Here is a 24,512-nt window from a genome sequence, read left to right on the forward strand (position 1 = left end):
ATGTGACTTATTTACATGTTTGCTTTTATTTTTTGTATTTGCTCAAAGAGTTTTTAAAACTCTCATAAACCTATTCACCTCTTTAATAGTACTCATTTCTTAAACAAGTGAGCTTATACTTTCTCCGTTCTGAAATATTTTCACCTGATAATGATATATTGTATGAAAAAATATCATAATTAATAACAAGTATAATAAAGCTGAGAAAGTGCCTAATATACTTTATACAGTAAATAGTCTAAATTTTGTAATACATTATTTAAAAGTGTGATGATAATGATAATGAATTATTGAATGCGTGCATCTCATTGAATCTTCTATTATATAAACATCAAAAAAATAATACTCCATATCCTTAATTTCTAATCAAATACTCCCTCTTATTCTGCTTATGTGTCTCATTTTCTTTTATGGTCAAGTCACCTTAATTATCTTATTTCTATTTTTAGTATGAGTTTTTGACTTTTATGCTCTTAGTAGCTTTATCCTATTTTCAATTATACCCTCCATTACCCATACTAATTTTCCTCCCTTACATTAAAAAACTCATAATACCACTCTTTTTCTTACTCTTAGGATCTCACTTTTGACTCTCCTTAAAATCCGTGAAAAGTCAAATGGAACTCCTAAGGTGAATAGGAGGGAGTATTGTTTGATTTATCACTTTAATTCCCAAAATCGACATGTGTAAGCCACATTCATGTGTTTTTCATGCTACATTTTTTTTATGATTGATCTATGTCATTTAATCATGTTAATATGTGTGATCATTGGTGGTCAAATTGTGTTTATCATAATGAAAGCTGCATTGGTCCTATATTGATGAGATTGATGGACGAGATTGTGTTGCCTGAGGTAATGATGATATAATTGAGCTCATAAGGTATGACACATTTAAGGAAACATATGCGACCCAGTGGGAGATTGTAAGGTCTTTGTAATATGGGTCACACATGTTAAATAATAATGTGTGGATCGTCATTAGTATAGCCAATAATATAGTGGTTTATTAAAGATTAATTAGGCTTAAAGGCAATAATGTCGTGAAAATAATATTGTGTAGATACCATAATAATATCTTTATTTTTGGTGATCGGGACAAATTGAGATATTATGCTAAAGTATTTAATAAGCGGTTATGGCCCTACCACGTGTTTATAAATATAACTCATTAAGTTATAAATATAACCCAGTCCAAAGTTCATAAGGTGTTTTAGCAACTGCTTTAGTTGGAACTCGGTTAAGAATGTAAGCTGCAGTCTTTAGTGCCTCACCCCAGAGGGAATCTGGTAAGACTGAATGACAAATCATGCTTCTTACCATGTCCTTAAGGCATCTGTTTCGTCGTTCAGCCACTCCATTCATGTTGGGTGATCCCGGCATAGTGTACTGAGGCACAATCCCACATTCCTCTAGGTATCTTGCAAATGGTCCTGGACGTTGTTCACCTGTAGCGTCATTCCTACCATAGTATTCTCCACCACGGTCGGATCTGATGTTCTTTATGCGCTTATTGAGTTGATTTTCAACTTCAGCTTTATACGCTTTGAACACATCCAAGACTTGAGATTTTTCATAAATAAGAAACAAGTATGCATATCTAGAGTAATCATCAATGAATGATACAAAATATTCTTGCCCATTCCAAGATGGAGTTGGAAAAGGCCCACATATATCTGTATGTACCAATTCTAATGCTTCTACAGCTCTGTATGCACCTGATTTCTTAGACTTGGTTTGTTTACATTTAATGCACGCAACACAATTATCAATACTTGTGAAATCAATGGCGTTAAGGATCCCATCAGACACTAAACGCTTAACTCTATTTATAGAGATGTGACCTAGACGTTTGTGCCAAAATTCACCTGATTGTGCATTATCAATTTTACGCTTAGTACCACGTGTTTCAACATTCAGGCTTTCATTATAAGAAACTACAGTATCAAGCATATATAGATTGTCATAAGTATTAAATGATCCAGTCTCAATTTCATTCGAATTAAAAGACAATGTAACTTTATAGTTTCCAAAAGAACAACAATATCCTGATTTGTCCAAATAAGAAACAGAAACCAAATTCCGCCAAAAAGACGGTACAATAAAAGTGTCTTTCATTTCCAAATAAAAACCAGAACTTAACAACAATCTAAAATGCCCTATAGCTTCCACCGCCACCGCTTTTCCATCACCCACGTAAATGTATCTTTCACCATCAGTTGGCTTGCGGTTGCTCAGACAGCCCTGCATAGAAACACTTATGTTAGATGTAGCACCGGAGTCTAACCACCAAGTGTTTCTTGGTACTGAAGCTAAATTGTTTTCAGATTAAACCAGAATAAAGGTTGTACCTTTCTTTGCCTTCCAGGCCTGGTATTTAGCACAATCTTTCTTTAGGTGTCCAGATTTTTTACAGAACAAACAATTAATTATATTTTCCTTAGGTTTCTTCTGCTCAGGACCTTTAGCAGCTTCATCCTTATAGGGAATTTTCTTTCTCTTTTTACCTTTATCTTTAGAGTTACTAGCCAGATGAGCACTCTCTGTCTTATTTCGTTTCAACCTCTCTTCCTCTTGCACACAGAATGAAATGAGCTCATTAAGAGACCATTTCTCCCTTTGACAGTTGTAACTGACCTTGAAGGGATCAAATGCATTTGGGAGAGAGTTCAAGATTATATGTACGAGGATATCTTCTGATATTTCGATCTTTAATGTCTTGAGTTTTGAAACAATATGAGACATTTCCATAATGTACTCCCTTATGTTTCCTTTTCTTGAATACCGTTTGGAAGTAAAACTGCTTAACAACAAGCTTATTTCCGCCTTATCGCTTTTAATAAAGCGTTTCTCAATTTCAGTGAGGAAATCCTTGGCATTTGTAACCTCATCGGACACAACGCCTCTAAAAGATTCTGGAATGCCGCGCTTTATGATCATTAGACTTAGGCGATTCGAGCGATCCCACTTCTCATAGTACCTTTTATCCTCAGCGGTACTATCATCTGTAAGAGAAGGGGGTTGTTCTACTCTAAATGCCAAGTCTAGATCCATGCAGCCTAGAGTGATTTGAACATTCTCCTTCCATTCCTTAAAATTAGTACCGGTTAAGACTGGAATAGAGTTCAAGTTGGCAGATATACTTGAAAAATTAACTGAAAAGGAACAAAAAACAAACAATATAAATATTTGCTCACTTAGCACTTTATATAACAATTCAAATAATTGTAAAAAACCCATCACAAGATATCAAACGCATCATTAATACCAAGTCTTTGGACAGTAATATTAACTGCTAGCGATACTCTTGTTGCAACAATCAAACATTAATGATAATATATGTGCAAAAATTAAATCCTCCTTTGGGTTGATTCATAAACCACATATTTCACTTGATAATCATTACATGTTTATCGTCGTAAATGTACATATATCTGGCCAAATATTAACCTTCCTTTGGGCCGACTAATATTCGCACATAATTATACATACATGCATTCAATATTTCTCATAAGTTGTCTACATAACCGGGATCACTTTAGTGATATTTTATTTCAACAAGCTTAATCAAAATAGTGAACATTTATTATTTGTCAAACATACATTATTATCACCACATGTGTGTTTAAATTTTGGCCAAATAATAATCTTCCTTTGGGCCAACTATTACTTGCACGAAATTAAATACACACATCTCAATATTTTAAATCTACTAATCTATACAAAAGAGGTTACTCTGGTAACATATTATATCGATTAATTAGTCTAAAAATTGAGGCAAAATTTTATTTTATATTATATTTATTTATTTATTTATTTTTATTTGTCGTGTATAGAAAAAGACTGATTAAATCCTTCATATATATGCATATTAATCATGCTTTTATATATTATCCTTGTTTAATTCACGTTCAATGATCACATTGAAAAAATGCAGTATATATATTACTACAATATATATTCATGGAAGCATAAGCATATGGGATAAAATAGCCGATTATCATGAAACTGTGCTCAAATACAACAAAATTTGCCGAGTCGAAGTGTAATATGCAATCAACATAATACTTTGTTACAGCAAAGTATTTGAAACAAGGTAATTGAGACGCACATGAATGTAATTATAATTGATATAATGATCAAGATTTTAAAGATTATTGAATCTTTATTCCAATAAAACTCATACGATTGAATAATTGAACCATAAAGCCCTAAAATATTTAATGGATCTAAACATGTAGGCTCTGATACCAATTGTTAGATTTATCACTTTAATTCCCAAAATCACATGTAAATCCATAAAATAATTAAACCACAGATCATAGAAACATACCTTGCGAATCCATAAGATTGTATGCGGAAGCCCTAATAGTATTACTTCTTTAGGGTTTGCTTGTTATAACTTCCACCACTATGTTTTCCTTTTTTGTGAAAAATAAAATGATACTTTTTTTTAAAAAAAACTCCCATTTAACACTATAATGATGGGTATATATAGTATTAAGAATTCTTTAAGTCTAATGGGCCACAATCCCATTATAACTTAATGAGTTATATTTATAAACACGTGGTGGGGCCATAACCGCTTATTAAATACTTTAGCATAATATCTCTAATTTGTCCCGATCACCAAAAATAAAGATATTATTATGATATCTACACAATATTATTTTCACGACATTATTGCCTTTAAGCCTATTTAATCTTTAATAAACCACTATATTATTGGCTATACTAATGACGATCCACACATTATTATTTAACATGTGTGACCCATATTACAAAGACCTTACAAGTATAATAAAGAAAATATGTATATTAAAATTTAACTGATTGCCATTTCGATCATAATTGATGTGTTGAGAGTTGAGACACCCACTGGCCACTTTACCTTTGTCTGATATAAAATAAAGGATACAACTGTCGGTCACAACGCTATACATTTGTGTGTGCCTTAAAACTATTAGCAAATTATCGCATCCATTATGGGTGGATCTAGCGTATTCTACCCTATAATAAATTTAACTTTTTACGATATTAAATTTAGTATCATTTAAAAAATATTAGTGACTTATATTTTTAAGGTAATAATTATTGGTTTTTAATTTAAGTTTTATTATAAAGTGATTTAGTAACACTTTATTTGGTCTTTAATGACATATGTAATTGTTACTATAGTCTATAGTGGTATTTGTGAGAAATGTCACTAGATCCTATGTCGCAAAAAGTTTTAGTGTGATTTTTTATTATGCTGCTAAATTATCTAATAAATGTCACTAAATCCTATATATATATACTATTAGAAATTTAAAGTAGCGACATTTAAATTAAATATCACTAATTTAATCCCACTAAAAGCAAATTATATTGTAGTGATATCACTTAAATCTAAAATAGAATTAAATAATAAATGTAAATGGATGAGTTACTGTATTCTCTACCATATGAATGACTAGGCATTAAAACCCATAAAGTGCGTTTAACGTTAAAAAAATAATTAATATCCTTTTTTTCTAACGTTAAAAAAATAATTAATATCCTTTTTTTTCTTAGATCCGCCACTGGTATCCATAAACTATGTTTTCATCTTCAAAATCTCGATCTCACGAGATATTGTCACAACCGTTCATTGATGATTTAGGAATTACTCCAATCCTGTTGTCTCTTAAAATAATAAATTTTGTATGAGGTTGTCTTATTATAAGATGAATCAATATAATTACCTAATTTTTTTAATTAATTATTTTAAGTTTGTAAGTATTACAAATAATCATTCTAAGACAATAACGAATAAATACTTAAAGTTATAAATAATTGTACATAAAGTCAATCTAATGATAAGAGTACTGTACCTTACTACAACCACGCCATGTGAGGCCATGTACATAGGGATGACAATGGGTCGGACTCGGCTCGGATTATACATACTCCAACTTTGCTCCGAATTTTAGTCGAATTTTTTTTTTCAGTCCACCTCCACTCGGAGTCGGATTATGCATACCTTTATAATATTGATTGTATTAGCAGAACTGAGACTCGTGATGACGTCATATACCTTTTTACCATCGAATTGATAATAAGACTCTAAACTCTCACCGTGAGAGACTTTAAAACCCAATATATGCGTAGAATAGATCGAATCCAATAGATGTATAGAACAACTCTATAATATAGAGAGAATGAATTTTATTTGTAACTAAAAACAATAAAAAAAATAAAGAGATTAAGGGCTTAACATCAACCATAAGGTTGATATTAGTCCCAAAATTAACAATAGAGGTTAAGGTTCTTTAGATAAAAATGAGGAATTTTTTTTTTTCAATATAGTCTATCAATTAATAATCCATCGTCATCATGATCATACCCAGTGTATCCTACTCATAGAATATTATGGTCAGGGTTTGGGAGGGAAGAATGGCGGTAATTCATACTGATAAAGGAGAACGCGACCAAAAGAGTCCTCCGACTTGAAAAAGACTAAGAAGTTTCTGCAACGAGAAAGATAAATAAAATGCATATAGATAAAATAAATAATTAAAAACAATTGAAAAAATAAAAATGAAAACAATATTACTAATAATAATAATAGAAACGAGAAAAAGCAAGAGAACAAACAGTCATTTAAAACATGAATAAGGCGCCTCCAACTACTATATCAATTAATAACCCGCGACACAATAATTAGAACAATTATTTTATATATGTGGGTGTAGTTGAATAAAATTAAAATACATAATAATGTGATCTTGATACCAAATAAATAATCAAAACACCAAAAGTTGGCAACGTGTTTGGTGAGATCATAAGAATCCAAATAAAAAAAATGAAAAAAAGATTAGGATAACAAGTTTCCCATTACTTTAGGGCTTATATTTATTTATTGTGTCTATAGTTTAGAACACACAAAAACTAAATTATAGGAGTACCTTTTTCGCAATACAGATTGATAAAAAATGGAGAAATTTGTTTCAAGCTGGAATGATGGAAAAACATTGCCTAAAAGCTATGTATTTCCAGCGGAAAGTAGACCTGGAGATGATCTTTATCCTAAATCCAAATTGAGTGTACCACTTATTGATCTTTCTCAATCTGATCATGCTCATATTGTCACTCAAATTATGGATGCTTGTCAAAACTTTGGAGCTTTTCAAGTAAGTTCAACAATCATTTAATTTTCTTATGCTTTCTTTACCAACTTGGAATTTATTTTCGAATCTTGAATTCACTCAGATATTATCTTCAACAGATCTTAAATTTGGTTCATTTTTTAGAATTTTAATGACAATGTAAAATGGATCATCCACATTACTATAACAGGTAGTTTCAAAAGTTCTTTCACTTTAGAATACTTTCTATTTTTAGAAAGTTTTTATTCCATTTTTAGCCCTTAAAACCTCCCATTTTCTTTTAATGTACCTTTTTTTTTATTTATAATTATTTTCTTTCTCATACTTTCAATACAATCATTACTTCACACTACTATTTAATTAAAATAATACCCACTACAACCTCATACTTCCAATACAATCATTACTTCACACTACTATTTAATCAAAATAATACCCACTACAACCCATGGTTCTATCTTCTTTAATATACGTGAAAAACCCAAAGTGGAAGATAAAAAAAGAACGAAAATAGTATCAACTTAGAGGATTATTTTCTTAGAATAATACCAATTTTTGTTTAATCGCTGATTTACCTTTGTTATTTATCAAGTAACCAACTATAAACAAAAGTTAGTATTATTCTATTCAAGCACTACTAAGATGGTACTATACATACTTAATTAAAAGTTAGTAATACCGTAAAGAAATCAGTAAAAGTTAATATTATTAACAGTAATATTTTCTTTATTGTGTGCGCGTCAATTTATTTATTTATTGTTACGTTATTATAATAATTTAATGAACAGGTTATAAATCATGGGGTGTCAAAGAAACTAATGGATGAAGCAAGAGATGTGATTAAGGAATTTTTTGAGCTCCCAGCACAAGAAAAAGAAAAATATTGTTCGTGGGACACTAATAGAACTTTTATTCTTTACACAAGTAATTTCCAATTTGAAAAAGAAGAGATCCACTTTTGGAGAGATGCTATAACACAAAGATGTGCCCCTTTGGAAGAATGCATGTTATTTTGGCCAGATAAACCTGCTAATTACAGGTAACTTTTTTGTGCGTATTGATAAAACACAAATCATTTATGATAGCGGTTTCATTTTGACATGCGTTTTTGCTTAAATACATGTTATATAGTCTATCTGATATATATTAATTATGTGACACGCGTCTTTACTTAAATATGAGTTATATAGTCTATTTGATATTTAATATTATAATTTTAGCTTTTACATTTGAGATTGTCTTATTAAGAGACGGTCTCTCTTAAAAGTAACTGTTGATTAATTTATTGTAATTACTACGTATGTAGCATAAAAATTAATAAAGTATAAAACATTTTTTAAACTTTAACCATCAACTTAAGTTTTTTGTTGAGTTGGTTTTTTGAGATTATATTCGACATGATATAAAGGAAATCAAAGCAATACAAGACAAGCCAACAGCATGGCAAGGCGATGCATAATAAAAAGGAAGGCTAATAATAACAACATGAGTAAAAAAACTATAAAAGCAATTATAAACTCATAATAATAAATAAGGTAAAGGTGACATTGGTGTAAGTTTAGGTGACTAGTGACTACCAAAGTCTAGAACACAAATACCTTCTCTTTAATAAAATAATAAAATTAATAAAACAAATAATTATAAAAATATACATTAAGTTTGAGATTATTGTAGGTGACTAAAAAACATTTATTAATTTGTGGCAAAATATATACTTTTATAAAATTAATTTACTCCTTTTAAATATTTTATTTACATTTAATCTTTTTTTCCTAACCAGAAATTCAATAGCTGATATTTCATAGTTAACAAAATCAATGGTTAAAATTGTTTAATTGTGGTAGTTGGCTTTAGAAGTCAACTACCATAAATTTATCCTATCTTTGTATAGTTTCTTGATTTAATATGATTTATGTTACAATTTCATAAATAATAAGTAAGTAATAACATCTAATCTATCTTTTAATATCAGAAACCAAAAATACATGTAGAACTCCATAATAACCCTTAACCTATAAACCTCATATGTATCTCTTTTTTGGTATTTTCAGTTTTAAATGACGTATACTTCCTCTGTCCATCTCATTTTGCACTACTTTTTATTTTAATTTGTCTCAATAATTTTACACCTTTCCTTTTTTTTTGACAATAGTCTCACTCTCATTCATTTCATCCATAAACGTATACTCTCTTTCCATTTTAATCGGTCACTCCATCTCCACTTGTTTTTTAGCTCATTCTTCAACTCAATTTTCTTTTTCACTAAATTTTACCTATTTTACTAAATTTGTTCTTCATTCAGGTCATTGAGTTGATTTCGCGTTAGATGTTTTGAGTCGGTTTGAAATCAGATTTTGTTTCCACATTGTTTTCTATATAATTTTAAATCATTTTTAAAGTTGGGTCAAATCGGGTTCACTTACAAGGTCGAGTAAATTTCAGATTATCGAATCTGTTTTGAACATCTCTACGTGTAAAATGAGAGGGAAAGTGTGAGTAGTGTGTATGTACATAACATGTATATGTTAACATCACTAGCTATTTACATGTATCGTTATATTATAGTCTAAAAATGTGCACAAATTAATTAAATTGTTTTGGAATTGAAAAATGTATGTTAAAGGGAGATCATTGGAGAATATAGCATGAAAGCAAGAGAGGTTGGTTCAAGAATCTTAGCGTTAATTGCAGAAGGATTAGGGCTTGAAGAAGGATACTTTGCAAATGAAATAAGTAAAGAAGTAGAGATGAATGTGAATCATTATCCAGCATGTCCTGATCCTTCCTTAACTTTGGGAGTTGGACTACATAGTGATCGAAGTCTTGTAACTGTTCTTATGCAAGGTGATGTTTCTGGCCTTCAATTCTACAAGGATGGTGAATGGATTTCTGTTGATCCTATTCCTCATGTTTTCACTATTAACTTGGGATATCTCATGGAGGTTAGTTTTTCTTGTTCCTTTCTTAATAAATTACAATTTTACTGTGAGTTCATCTTTATTGAATCGGCCCGATATATAATTACTATTTTAAAGTGATCACTAATATAATCTTAACAGGATCAATTAGAGAAATGAATTGATTTCTTGGGCCCGTTTCATAATGTAACGATCTCATGCAAGACTTGCTGAATAAATTAGGCATTTTTTAATCAAATAGCTACAAATTCTTGTATGATACGGTTTCACGGTAAGACATGCCCCATACAATAACAGAAACATTTTAGCATAATGGATCTTTTGTATGGACTCGTCTCACGATGAGATGGTAGCCGTCACCTAAAAATTGGCAACCACTTACAGGCCCAAAATGGCACTTTAGGCTCCTACAATGAACGCACATAACTTCTGGGCCCAAAAGGTGGCCCAAAGTCTTAGGTTCTGATGTGTTTGAGCTTCCTTTCTGACTCTTTGGGCCAAAATTTTCTCATACATAACTTTTGGGTTGTCACTTTTCTAAACGGAGGCACATCACCAGTTCACTATTATTTTTCTCATAATTCACTCTACAACAAAATTAACTTTTCGCAACATAAAATTTAGTGACATTAAAAATATCTATAATTTATGTTTATAACGTAATAATTATTGGTTCTTAACTTAAGTTTCACTATAAGGTGATTTAGTATTACTTTATTTGGTCATTAGTTACATATGCAATCGTTATTATAGTCTATAGTGCCATTTATGAGAAACGTCACTAAATCTTATGTAGCGAAAAACTTTAGTGTGATTTTTATTATGTTGCTTAAGGGTCGTTTAATAAATATCACTAAAACCACTACATATAATATTAGAAATTTAATGTAACAACCCGACCCCTCTAGGGTATCGCATTTAAAGTGGTGACATTCAAATTAAACGTCTCTAAATGTATCTTACTAAAAGTATGTTATGTTATACTGTCAAAACACAAATTGTTGTATGATATGGTCTCACTATGAGACTTGTTTTATACATTGGTTAAATAGTTCATCTAATACATATTATCAAAATATAAATTCATTGTTTAAAGTCATTTCACCGAAACACGATCTCTCAAAAGAGTATCTTAATTCAAAAATTGAAAACTGTTGTATGAGATAGTTTCGCTGTGAGATACGCTTATATATTGGCTAGATAACCAGATAAAATATTAATTATAATTATAACTATATAAAAAAAGCTATAACAGCATTTCGTTACCCCCAACACACTATAAAATGACACTCACGCAAGTGGTATTTGGCTGGTCACCTTTTATTCAGTAATAAAAAGATTATTTCCGATTGATTTTTAGTACTTTTTTCGTCCCATTGAATTTGCATCATTTTCTATTTTGATCTGGCCCACTTAATTTGCATCATTTCTATTTTTGTACAATAGTCCATTACTTTCTTTTTATTTCATCCATACATTTTAACTCTCTTTTAATTTAATCCACATAATTTATTTTCTGTTTTCTATTATTACAACTTTTTTAAAATTTACTCACTCTCTCTTTGATACAGTTTAAAGAGTTTAAAGAGGACTGAATAACAAAATAAAAGAGCATAATTTAAGATGAATACAAAGTACATATAATTAAAAGATGTATTTGGTGAAGCAGGTTATAAGTAATGGGAAGCTGAAAAGTGGGAACCATAGAGCAGTAACGAATACAGAGAAAGCAAGGGAAAGTACAGCACTATTCCTATGTCCAACAAGAGATTGCCGTATTGAACCTGCAAAAAAACTCATCAATTCTGAGAATCCTCAACTCTTTCGACCACTTCATTATCATGAATTTCTTGCATCTCATAATGCAGTGCGCCAAGCTAAATTATTTCCTGTCCATGTCTTGAAGCCTTTTCGAATTACTTAATAAAATTATGCTTCAATTAATTATGTACAATTTTCTTAAATTATCATAAAACTTTATTATTAAATACTCTTTGTTCATTAGAATTTGCCTCTTTTAACTAATTAAATTCTTATAAAATGTTTAAATGGGGCTAATTTAAAGGAACAGAGTTGTGCTAATCATTGTGTCTTTCTATTCCAAATTGTCTTTTTTTCGTTATTCATGATTTTTTGTGTAAATTGTTCAAGAGTGATGATGTTTTATAAATGTACTTTCATGTATTGTGGGTCATACTTGCTGTGTTTCTTTTTAGTTTTAACAATCTTTTTTTACATAACTGGCAACGCACTCTTTTAAGCGTTAATATCTCTATTTAGTGCGTTGAAACTGAATATCGAAGTGTATTTAATAAGATTTCATATAATTGGGAACTTTGGGTTAATTTAGTAGTTAAGAGTTTTTCCTTTTATCCTTACGACAGGAATTTAATATGATTTAGGTTAAATGATTGATGAATCATTGAATTTTAAGCGAGAAATAGTGCAACGGTCGTACAAATGTGACCCGAATAATAATAGCACGAGTACTCGCTGAGTCGAAAATGAATTTACCCCCAAATCAAAAGAAGCTAAAATAATAGTAGTACGAGTAATATCTGAGTCGTACAAATATGACCCGAATAACCTTTCAACAGAACATGTATCATAAGACTATTATACACATTGAATCATCAACAATCCCTTTCGATTTTCCATAACAACTCCTACATAACCAAGTCATAATTCTAGGAAACACGGACACGACACTGAATTGGCGTGACGCGTGTCGGACACGGACACGCGAAAATCTGTGTCCGACACGGCAAATGAGGTGTCTAATATTTTAATATTTTTTCGGACGCGTGGACACGACAAGGACACACGACGGACACGGCAAGGGACACGGCAAGGACACGTGTGTTCTTCTTTTAAAAAACAAAATTAGAAAACAGAGTCAGTAGTCACAGGCGAACACTCGAATTCCATTTCCCTCTCAATTCCCTTTCTTGCTCTCACTCCTCTCAGTGAAAGAACTCTCATTCTAAAAACTCTACACACCTCTTCCTCCACCGCCACCACGCCACCGCCACCGACGGCTGCTCCTCCATCACAGACAAACACTCTAACTCGGTGCTGCAACTGCTGGCTGCTGCTTCCCTGTGGGCTGTGGGTTGTTCGAATCGAATCAAAGAATCCCTAAAAATCGAAATTTTTGATTTTGTTTAACGTATTTTCACTCTTTATCCTAAATCCTAATATAAATCTTGTTCTAATCATTAATCTTAGTGTTAATCTTAAATTCTTAATCTAATTGAGTTGTTGTTTTAACATTTATTTTTAAATCTTGATTATGGGTTCTTTTTTATTTTCAAGTATAGTTTTTGTGGTTTGTTGGCTGTGCACTGTATTCAATATTCATGTCTTACAATGAACAAACAAACCGGTTGAATTTGAAACTGAACAAAGAAAACGCATTCAATAAATGATAGTCTTGGATTGTAAATCTGTGCATTCAAGAAATTATTCACTATATTTGATTTCAATTCAAAAAGTTACTTGACTTTGTTGAAAAAATCATGTGGTTTGCTTTGTTCTATCACTCATGAAATCTGAAATTTAGGACCGTATTCAATATTATGATTTTGATCTAAGAGGTTGTACTTGTTGGTTATGCAGCTAGAAATGCATAGCAACTGTTTGTTCATATGCATCTTCATTGTTAGCATTTTTTTAATGTGTTTGTAATTTGAATTTTGAAAAGTTGAAATGTTGTTCTTGATTTTTTTGTATATCCTCTTTGAATATTTGTTAATTGTTATTTGTTAATCTTAAACTGTTAATGTGTTATTTGTTAATCTTGATTTTTAAATCTTTAATTGTGGTTGTTTGAATTTGAAGAGTTCAATCATGTCTAGTAGTGGGGCTAGTGGCTCTGATTCATGCAATGTTAGTGGTGATGCTACAAATGAAGAGGGTGATTTTGATTCTTATCCTTTGTGGAAATATGTTGTTAAAGGGGACAAAATGAGTGGGGGTGGGGGTAATTATACTTGGCAATGCAACTTTTGTAAACAAATAAAGAGTGGTTCATATACTAGAGTTAGAGAACATTTGATAGGTGTTGCAAAAGGTGGAATTAGTCAATGTCCTAATGTAACAAATGAGGATAGAATGCAAATGAGAAACTTAGAAAGACAAGTTGAGCAATATAAAGAATCTAGACAACCAAAAAGACCACCACTTCCTAGTCAATCTTTGTCTTCTGAAACTTCTCTTTCACCAACTTCATATGCCAAGAAAAGAAAATCTGACAACCCAATCACCAAAGCTTTTGATATACAAGCTCGAAACAACTTAGATGCTGAGATAGCAAGGATGTTTTTTACTGGAGGATTGCCTTTCAACCTTTGTCGAAACCCTTACTATGTTAGTTCATACAACTATGCTGCCACAAATATAATTCCTGGTTACAAGCCTCCTGGTTACAATAAAATGAGAACCACTTTGTTAGATAGAGAGAAAGAAAATGTTGAAAGGCTTTTAGAACCAACAAAGGCTACTTGGAGGGAAAAAGGGGTAAGTATAGTGAGTGATGGGTGGAGTGATCCACAAAGGAGACCTTTAATTAACCTCATGGTGGCTTGTGAAGTTGGTCCTCTGTTCTTAAAGGCCATTGATTGCTCAGGAGAGGTAAAGGATAAAGACTTTATTACTAGTTTGTTGAATGATGCCATTGAAGAAGTTGGAGATGACAAATTTGTTGTACAAATTCTCACTGATAATGCAAGCAATTGCAAGGCCGCTGGAGAACTTATAGAGGGTAGATATCCACATATATTTTGGACACCATGCATTGTTCACACTCTTAACCTTGCTCTTAAAAACATTTGTAATGCTAAAAATGTTTCAAACAATGAGGAGGTTTATGATGAGTGTCATTGGATAACAGAAGTTCATGGAGATGCTTTATTTGTCAAAAACTACATAATGAACCAATGAGGTTAGCTATATTTAATAAGTTCTCTCCATTAAAGCTTATTTCTGTCTGTGATACTCGCTCCGCTTCAGTAGTTGTCATCTAAAGAGGATGAAACTTCTTAAACCAACTCTTCAATCCATGGTTGTTACTTGTTAGTGAGGCTTGGTCCACATATCGTGATGATCATCGTGGACAAGCTACACTTGTGAGGGAAAAGATTCTAAATGACGATTGGTGGGACAACGTTGATTACATCGTTGATTTTACTCGTCCCATTTATGACATGATAAGAGCATGTGATACCGAAAAAGCATCACTTCATCTAGTATATGAAAAATGGGATTCAATGATTTCAAAGGTGAAGGAGATCATATATAACCATGAGCATAAACAAAGACATGAGTATTCTTTAGTGTGGTCGAAATAATACTTCTTAGCCGTTGGAAGAAAAGCAACACTCTACTTCATTGTTTGGCACATTCTTTGAATCCAAGGTGAAGGAGATCGTATTGTATGTTTAAATGTTTAAAGCATTAGATTATGCATTAACTAAATTTTCTTCTTTTTTATGTATTTAAAAGGTATTATAGTGACATGTGGCTTAAAGAGGTCCCCGGTAGAGTTGCTCCACATGTTGACAATGAAATCTCCAAACAAAGATTCAATTGATTCAGAAGATTGTTTCAAGACTTGGAAGATAGAAGAAAGGTTAATATGGAGTATGCTATTTTCTCGGCAAGAGATGGTGGTGTATTTACCGAACCGGAATGCTTGAATGATATGTACTTGATGGCTCCAAAGCATTGGTGGGCAACTTATGGCTCACAAGTTCCGATGCTTCAAGCATTAACATTCAAGTTGTTAGGACAACCATCATCTTCCACTAGTGGAAAAAACCTTATTTGCTGCGGTTTTTGGTCCATTATATGCTGCGGTTTTGGCCCGCATCAATAGTGATAGCAGCAAATAACCTATTTTAAATGCTGCGGTTCAAAACCGCAGCAAAAAAACTAACTATTTGCTGCGGGCTTCTTAAAAAACCGCAGCAAATAAGCATTATTTGCTGCGGTTTTAAGAAGCCCGCAGCAAATAAGTGTCCATTAAACAGAAAAAAAAAAAAAAAACTTTTTTCGTTTAATAGTATTAAACAGAACCCAACACTCATAATTTATCACAAAATGCTCCTGATTTTCCAATTTGTTTTATGTGTGCGTTAGTTTTTTTGCTTGATCATCCAAGAATGAACGAAACCTTATTAAAGGGGCGCAATAAAGGATGTGAAAGGAACACAATTGCAATAAGCGACTTATTTATGATTAGTTGTCATAATAAATTGTCATAATAAGAGTATGTATTTATTTATTCAGTTGTTTAGGTAGTAGCTTTTTTGCTAGGAAAATAATACTATCTAAAAGACAATCAGTATACTGTCAAATATAATGATACTCTAAAGGTTTAGGGAAATAGTTTTTACAACAATGACAAAATCTCCCCTGTTATAGATTTCAAATACAACACCAAGGGGTTGATTCATTTTCCTTCCTTTTCTTTTGTTTATAAATGGATCTACTTGTGCATTTATGAAAGCATTCAAGAGTAATGAAGAACCTCATTGGTGACAGGATCAGCAACTAATTCACCCATGTAGACTCCATAGAAACCTGCCAGTTACACAAACCGAATCCACAACATGTTGAAACACTAAAATGTACATATGAAATGAACCAAAAATGACTGTGTTCCGCCAAAAAGTTTCACAGAGAGAATTGACTAACCTTGCTAACTAATATAATTCCCATACTTTTTGGTGAGCCTCTGGACATCGATATAACAATTATAAAAATGGAGCGATGATGAGAAAATGATAAGAAATAATGCCACAAATTTGGCAACTTACCAAGCATCTCCGGCAACGGGATACTACAACAAACATCACAATTCAACAAGAATATTTGTGACTGCAAGAATACAAAGAGATTTTTCTTGAGTTTTTGAAGAAATTTTCTGAAATTCATAAGCTTGAAGAAGAACACAATCGTTGTCGTAGGATTTTGAAGAAAGTTATTTTAGGGTTTTAATCAATTAAACGTCAAAACGCGTTTTTATATTTTTTGAACTGGCTATTTGCTGCGGGCTTCTTAAAAAACCGCAGCAAATAAGCATTATTTGTTGCGGTTCTAAGAAGCCCGCAACAAATAAGTATTAAAAATAAAAAAAATAATTTTTTTTATAACTTATTTGCTGCGGTTTCACTAAAACCGCAGCAAATAATGCTTTTTTTTTTTTACTTTTATTTTTTTTCGTTTGATAAGCACTTATTTGCTGCGGGCTTAATAAAACCGCAGCAAATAATGCTTATTTGCTGCGGTCATCATGAAAACCGCAGCATTTGTATTATATATTGTTTTTCTTTTTTTTTTTGCTATTTAATGCTGCGTATATGGAAAACCGCAGCAAATGATGTTTTTTCCACTAGTGTTCCTCTTGTTGTGAGAGGAATTGGAGCACATATAAATTCATTCATTCATGTACTAGAAACAAACTTGCACCAAAACGTGCTCAAGATTTTGTGTACATTCATAACAATCTTCGTTTGCTTTCAAGGAGAGGTGAGGCTTATAACAAGGGAAGAACAAGGTTGTGGGATGTTGGAGGAGATGACTTTGGAAATCTAGATGATTTTATTTGACTTGGCATGACAGATCTTTCTCTTGATGAGCCTGAGTTGGAAACTACTTTTGTAGCGAAGGATGATGATGGATGTCATATGGATGATGTGTGATGATCAAACTTAAATTTACCTATTTATTTGGTTTTCTTTGATTTGGTTTGTATGACTATCTTTAAATACTCATGTTGTTTATTTGGTACTTATTTGCATTTTATGTGAGTTTTATGTTTTTAAAGTGTTTATTTACAAATATCAAATGAAAGATTGTAAAATTACTCTTTTAAGATAAAAATCTCTTCTTAACATATTCATCACACAAGATACAACTTATGATACATGTATAGATGACAAAGTATCCCTATAATCGCACCGTAAAAGCCATAAATATAACAAAAAATAATACGCTCTTTTATTCTCTTTATGTGTTTTATTTACTTTTGAAATATTATTCATCTATCACTCTTAAATTAAATTGTAATTTATTATTAATCTATACGTTAAAATATATTCATATGGATCTTATTTGATTTGGTTTAATATAAAGTTTATTAATATCAAATTTTATAATTTTTAATTATATATAATTATATATATTAAGAATTAAATAAGTGTATTTAATAGAGTGCATAAAGTAAATGGAACACTTAAGATAAATAAGAGAATGTAATATAGCAAATTCTATCAAATAGATTAGAATGAAAAATATAACAAAAATCCTTTGTAACGAAAACTAATTATCACAAGTTGTTTGTCATAAAGTGTCATAAAAGTAGAAATTTTATGCAAATTGCAACCACATAAATCTAAGAACCCCAACAAAATAAATTTATTTATCCTAATTTATTTTTTTTTTAAAAAAAAAAACCTCAAAGGAGCCCTAGCATTTAGTATTGTATTTAGTTAGTGTATTAAATAAGGCCCAAAAACAAAGGCAACCAGCCAAGAGTAAACCCCACCTTATTGTATACGCTATTTCTGTTAAGCCAACCCTTTTCCTCTCTCCCGCTCACTTTTACTTTTTCCTTCTTTGTCTCTCTTTGCCTCCTTCCCTACTTATATGGGGATCTTTCTTCTCTTTCTTTCACTCAAACATTTTTCAATCAATCTCTCAATCGGGTTTCCTTCTTTTTTTGATTTTTGATTAGGGTTTTGTTCTTCTTCTTTTTAAACCCTTCAAATTGTTTCTAATTTTGTTTTTCCCTCTTTTTAAGCCTTCATTTGATATATTTGATTTTAGTTAGGAATTGGATCGATTACACATTGCTATTTCCCCTCATATTTAGCCTTTGATTTGACCTATTTGGTTTTATTTAGAGTTTCGGTAAGTTCTCTTCATAATATTGGGTAAAACGCTATTTTATGTATTCATTGATGTTCTTTTGTTGATCTTTTCTCTTATGATTTTCTAGGGTGATTCTCTTGTGTGAGTAAGAAGATTTACTCCATGGTATATGTTCATATTCTATCATTGATACTCCCTTATTAATTTGAAAATTTGGGACAATATAAGCTCCTAATGAAGATGGCTTTTGGTAGGAATAGCTTAATCGTAACCATTGGCATAAGCTTTTGGTTGAGTATATCATGGGCGTAATAGAGTATATAATATATATGGGGCATTAACCATTGTTAATTGACAATATTATTGGTCTGTTTCTGATCTGGGTTATTAATTCTTTTTTTAGGGTGAGGCCCCAGCTTTTCTGTTTGATGATCTTAACAGATTTTCTGAAAATGGTATTGATTTGGTTTGTATGGGTAGGAAAACAACAAATTTTATAGGCAACACAAAGGTATGTACAATTTCTTGTCTATTAAAGTTTCTTTTTGTCTTAATTAATCATTATTTAATTCCCATTTTCATGATTTTGTACTAAGATTTGTTTTTGCATTTTACTGGTCTATTTTTAGTATGAAATCGGGGATCATGATGATTCTGCATTGTCCAATGGAGTTAAAGTTTTTGACAATTCCTTGGGAGATTGGTAAGTTATGGATGTGAAAATTTTCTGTTGTTTGTGTTGAAATTTGTTTTTTTTTTCTTTGCTTAATTGTTGGTTATGATATCTTCAGGGTATACCCTACAGTTTTGGGCACAAAGCCAACTTTGAGCTCTGATCATTGGTCTCTGCCACTAGGCGAAGATCGGATTTTAGTCATTAAGAATGGTGCAACTATGGATGATAGTCTATGGTTTCTTGAGGTGGGTTTGCTTATCTATGAAAGTAATGTTATGATTTTTGAGTTAATTTAGGTTTAATGACAAATTTTGAAGTACCATTAGTTATCACATTGACGCCTTTTTGGTTGATGGTATTATGTGGCGGTAATGAGAATTGACTTTTATTTTAATTTAAATTTTGATGAAACGCACTATGTCATTCCAATGAATAATAATGATGTTAGAAATATTTCATGTGAGGAAGATCCCACGTCATTTAAAAAATGGGTTGTAAGACTTGTATATAATACTTGATGGGTGGATCTCCTAATACCTTATGGTTTTGGGAAAGAGTAAACCTCATCAAGTGTGTATGCAGGTCAACGCTCATTGCCCGTGGGTTTGTGGGCACGAGCCCGCGGGTTTCTCGTAGGTGTGTCCACACAATTGGGCCCATAAGGTGATAATGTGACGAATTGTCACGGCGTAACAAATGAAGGTATTATTGTCAAATATGGTTGTCTAATACCACATGGATAGGAATGAATATTGTGAAGAAGAAGATTCTAAGAGTAGGACGAGCGTAACCTCAAACCTTTTCAAATAATTTTTCTAGCTAAATTACATTATATTTTCATTACTATTCTCACCATTTTTATACCAACAACCAAACAGTCCGCAAATATTTTTAAAGTAAATAATGTGATGATGGATTGATGGTGCTTGAATTGCTTTTCTTTTGTAGTTTAAAGGCAACTCTCTTATGATGGTTGTGTTTATAAATGTGTAATTTATGATAGGTGAACACCCCATATGTTAGAAGGCAGAAAAACCTTTGGGGAACTAATGTAGTGGCTTGGAGTAAAGGAGTAATAGGGTATCCTGGAAAGCCTATTGTCATTAGTGGTCCTTCTGGTGTGGGCAAGGGTACTTTAATAGCCATGCTCATGAAGGAGTTTCCTTCAATGTTTGGATTCTCTGTTAGCCACACAACGCGTGCTCCCAGAGAAAACGAGATTAATGGAATTCATTACCATTTTACCGAGCGATCTTCGATGGAAGAGGATATCAAAAACGGGAAGTTCCTTGAGTTTGCGTCAGTTCACAGTAATTTGTACGGGACAAGTATCGAATCAGTGGAAGCCGTTGGTGATGCAGGAAAGGTGAATACTTTTGTCCTTACACTTATTACTTTTCCTCAATATCAAATTTCTTGTATTCAAATATCCTCGTATATAACGTGATTGCAGAGATGCATCCTTGACATTGATGTTCAAGGCGCAAAGTCGGTGAGAGCTAGTTCTCTTGATGCGGTCTTTATCTTTGTCCGGCCCCCATCATACGAAGATCTCGAGAAGAGGCTTCGTTCTAGGTAAAATCAGTGCTGCTGCAGTTAATGTGTTGATCTGTTTAATGTTATGGATTATGCAACTTACTTCAGCTTGTTTCAAACAGAGGGACTGAGACAGAAGAGCAGATTCAGAAGCGTCTTCGTAACGCCAAGGGAGAGCTCGAACAGAGCAGAACACCAGGTCTGTTTGATCATATCTTGGTCAATGATGACCTTGAGGCTTGTTACCAGACTCTGAAGGTGATTAATACTGTTCTTGAACTGATTAGTTCTAAACTTGTTGGAACTTGTTTCGTCTAATTTTGATGAAACCGATTGGATTCGTTTGATCTTATGTTGTTATGTTTTCTATTGCTTAACAGACCCATTTAGGCTTACACGAATCTGCTGACAATACATACCAATCTGGTAAATTTTCCCGTTTCAAGTACTTTGATAGATAGAGCCGAAGGACTCTTTGGCCGCATCCTCCTTTATGGGTATGGGTTGCCGCCTTTCTTCCTTCCCCAGACCCTGATCATAGTTTTCTAAGAGCAGGACACACTGGGTATGCTGATAATGACTAGTACTTTAATAGATATGAATATGGTCACATTTCGTTTTTGCTTGCAAAAGCTGATCTGGTGCTGTTATCTTTATATATAGCCATGAAGAAAGCTGGTTTTCCTAGGGTGAACTCGGTATCAAAAGTCGGCACTACAATATTCTTAAACTCTTCAAACGCAGACCTCGGCAATGCATCGAAGAACTCGTAAGTGTGTCTCGTGTTCTACTCAAATGTGTTTTATGATAGATATAATATAATCTCATTTTCGTTTTTTTGGATTGAATAGGCTTGTGCTGGATGTCTCCTTACTTAAAGGAGGAGCACCCGGACGAACTCGAGGGCTAACAGCATTTGGAAAGCTCAGCTGACACAAGTCCTCCAAATGTGCTAACAGCCGAATTAATTCTTCAATTTTGGTTAATTTTTGATATCTTTAGTTTCGTTCACGATCAATTACAAAGTCGCAATTGTCATTGTCGCTACTAAATGTCACATTTTGAGAAATTATCGCAAAATTTAGTGAAAGTTTAAGTGATTAATTCAATATTCTCTTTTGCATTACAAGTAACCTCGTACGATGATGTGTTTGGATCGTCCCTACTAAGCTTAATCAATGACGGAATGCACTAGAGTGCTTGGTTACTCCTCTAACCTCATTGGTACATTTCTCCGCAAAACACTCATGTTAGTAAAAACAATGTAGCAATTTCATTAAGACAATGAAACATATATTGGGGTGGTGTTCATAAGTTATGAAGTACAAAGCTATTTGATGTAGCATACAAATTAGGGAGAAACTTGTTATAAGTAGCTTAAGAGTCCAAATGCCCCAATAACATTTTTTACAAATCAAGAGTATTTTTTTAACACTTGTTATAATTAGGTTTGATTATGAAGTGGAATGAATTTTTGAATCATCGAATTTATTTTAAACACTAATAAATGTACTTCTTCCGTTTTGAAATACTTGTTATATTTCTATTATTGATATTATTTATCATTCAGACTTATTTTATATATTGCGGATAATGTGTATGAAAAAATATGGTTAAGTGAGATTTTGTTTGAATTATTTATTCACATATTTTCATAATATTAATTTTTTATAAATTTTAGACGTGTATAAATAATCAAAATAACACATTAAATTACATAAAAAGTTAAATATAGCTAAGTATAGTGTAACGGGTAAGTATGAAATTCTACAAAAGTAAAAATATAAATTGCAAGTTGCAAAAAGACTGGTCTAAAGCAGTGGATTGTGCTCAATGTATAGCTGACCAAAGTGGGGAACACGGAACACCATATCTTTGAAATTATCTTTTGGCCGCCTTTTTACTAGTCTCGGCATCTTCTTGAATCTTGTATTCATTCTATAATCATCCATTTCATTTTCATTAATTAATATCCAAAAGCAATTGCCAACTATGAGTTATTGACCAAGTCATCTTTTCTAGAATCTAGTCATTACATCATATCACTCGACATTTGTTACCAAACTAAAACATCCCGATTCTTATTTGTCGCCACCTTTTTCATTTTATCGCCACCCCTCGAATTTCAGATATCTTAACATGATATCTGAGCCAATATGACAAGAGATCATAAGTTCGAATTTCAAAAACTCTCATTTGCGTCAAGTATTAAGATGGTTTGTGTTGCATCAACACTTCCAACCTAAAAGATTTTCGTGTAGGTGGGCATGTTAGAGTGTAAAAGATATCTCGGAGTTTTAAACAATAACTTAAACTTTTGATTTAGTTGGTTCCTTGATAATTAAATTCCTATTAATATTGAGTTGTATACTTGTGTAGCATATACCATAAAAACACGACACTACAACAATCAAGTTGGTTTAATATACATGTAATAAAGAGTGTGCGGCATATTTTATACTAATATCTTAAATTGGAGGCTAATTTGATAATGAGATTTTAGATGTTTAAATAGGTTTGGAAATTGGAAGTGATGGTCATCTTGGCAAAGCCTTGGAGCATGTAGTGGTAGCCCCACTTGAAGAAGTATTCATGTATCCATCCATGTGTGATGTGTTTGGAATCGTGTTGTGTTTTATTATTGTCTTTCTAAGTAAGTTTGGGAAGGTTCCTATATTGAGTATTGCCTACATTTGGTTGACTATTGGGTGTACCAACGACCAAGTGTATCAAACGTTGTCAACTTCTACCTAGTTGAGGCTCTTTTACGTAGATATGGACACAAGCCAAACTCGTTTAGGGGCGGCACGTGCACGGCCCACTTAGGCTCAACATGACACAGCTCATCAACTGTGGTCGTGGGCCATAGTCGTGTCATAGTAACTATTTGTAAGTTTAATAGGGTTAATAAAGTTCGCTATTTTACAGTATTTAATTTTAAGAAAGACCTAAACTATCTCTCGGTGGAACATCCTTAAAATAGGGAGTTCATATGCTAATAATTTATGTTTATTGGAATGTTCAACCTATGAATGAGACTCGTCTCACAACAAGACCGTCTGGTACATGAATTTGTGTTTAAGAAAAAATAAAAATAATAAAGAAATTTGTGTTGGCACCCACAACACAACTTCACATGGCTTGCACGGCTCTGAGCTCGTGTCGTTATTGTTTGAAGGTTGCATGCACGACACAATATATTACTATACATGCGGCTCGAAAAGACACGAATTTCATTTCTACTTTTGCTTATTAAATGTGACCAATCGTGTTGAGTTTATGGTCCGGTCAATATTAAACGTGTTGAAAATTCTTTGACTAAATAATAGCCTGAATAATGAGTTATAATTATTATCTAGAATCAAATTTGTCTAATAAAAT

The 24,512-nt window shown here is 32.2% G+C and overlaps 3 protein-coding genes across 3 annotated transcripts; all 3 read left to right on the forward strand.

Moving 5' to 3' along the window:
* Positions 1-6,733: 6,733 nt before the first annotated feature.
* On the forward strand, positions 6,734-12,258 carry LOC130826255 (hyoscyamine 6-dioxygenase-like). The gene is made up of 4 exons (XM_057691847.1): positions 6,734-7,151; positions 7,916-8,166; positions 9,751-10,069; positions 11,715-12,258. The coding sequence occupies exons 1-4, from the start codon at positions 6,954-6,956 to the stop codon at positions 11,967-11,969; spliced, it is 1,023 nt and encodes a 340-aa protein (XP_057547830.1). The 5' UTR covers positions 6,734-6,953; the 3' UTR covers positions 11,970-12,258.
* A 1,636-nt stretch (positions 12,259-13,894) lies between these two features.
* On the forward strand, positions 13,895-14,986 carry LOC130825919 (uncharacterized). The gene has a single exon (XM_057691375.1). It carries the CDS (start codon positions 13,895-13,897, stop codon positions 14,984-14,986), a length of 1,092 nt encoding a protein of 363 aa, XP_057547358.1.
* A 3,562-nt stretch (positions 14,987-18,548) lies between these two features.
* On the forward strand, positions 18,549-22,257 carry LOC130826257 (guanylate kinase 1-like). Its single transcript, XM_057691849.1, has 11 exons — positions 18,549-18,958; positions 19,047-19,084; positions 19,323-19,430; positions 19,549-19,622; positions 19,711-19,840; positions 20,599-20,961; positions 21,049-21,170; positions 21,254-21,389; positions 21,512-21,557; positions 21,795-21,900; positions 21,983-22,257. Exons 2-11 carry the CDS (start codon positions 19,082-19,084, stop codon positions 22,062-22,064), a joined length of 1,170 nt encoding a protein of 389 aa, XP_057547832.1. The 5' UTR covers positions 18,549-18,958; positions 19,047-19,081; the 3' UTR covers positions 22,065-22,257.
* The last annotated feature ends 2,255 nt before the right edge of the window (positions 22,258-24,512 follow it).

Source organism: Amaranthus tricolor, chromosome 10 (assembly GCF_026212465.1).
Source record: "Amaranthus tricolor cultivar Red isolate AtriRed21 chromosome 10, ASM2621246v1, whole genome shotgun sequence".
Classification (NCBI taxonomy): domain Eukaryota; kingdom Viridiplantae; phylum Streptophyta; class Magnoliopsida; order Caryophyllales; family Amaranthaceae; genus Amaranthus; species Amaranthus tricolor.

Bases quoted from the DNA above. Each gene is read 5' to 3' on its own strand.
- LOC130826255 (XM_057691847.1), top strand. From the start codon at position 6,954: ATGGAGAAATTTGTTTCAAGCTGGAATGATGGAAAAACATTGCCTAAA. The intron at 7,152-7,915 runs GTAAGTTCAACA...TTTAATGAACAG, and splicing joins AAAACTTTGGAGCTTTTCAA to GTTATAAATCATGGGGTGTC. The intron at 8,167-9,750 runs GTAACTTTTTTG...TGTATGTTAAAG, and splicing joins GATAAACCTGCTAATTACAG to GGAGATCATTGGAGAATATA.
- LOC130825919 (XM_057691375.1), top strand. From the start codon at position 13,895: ATGTCTAGTAGTGGGGCTAGTGGCTCTGATTCATGCAATGTTAGTGGT.
- LOC130826257 (XM_057691849.1), top strand. The intron at 19,431-19,548 runs GTATGTACAATT...GTCTATTTTTAG, and splicing joins ATTTTATAGGCAACACAAAG to TATGAAATCGGGGATCATGA. The intron at 19,841-20,598 runs GTGGGTTTGCTT...AATTTATGATAG, and splicing joins ATAGTCTATGGTTTCTTGAG to GTGAACACCCCATATGTTAG.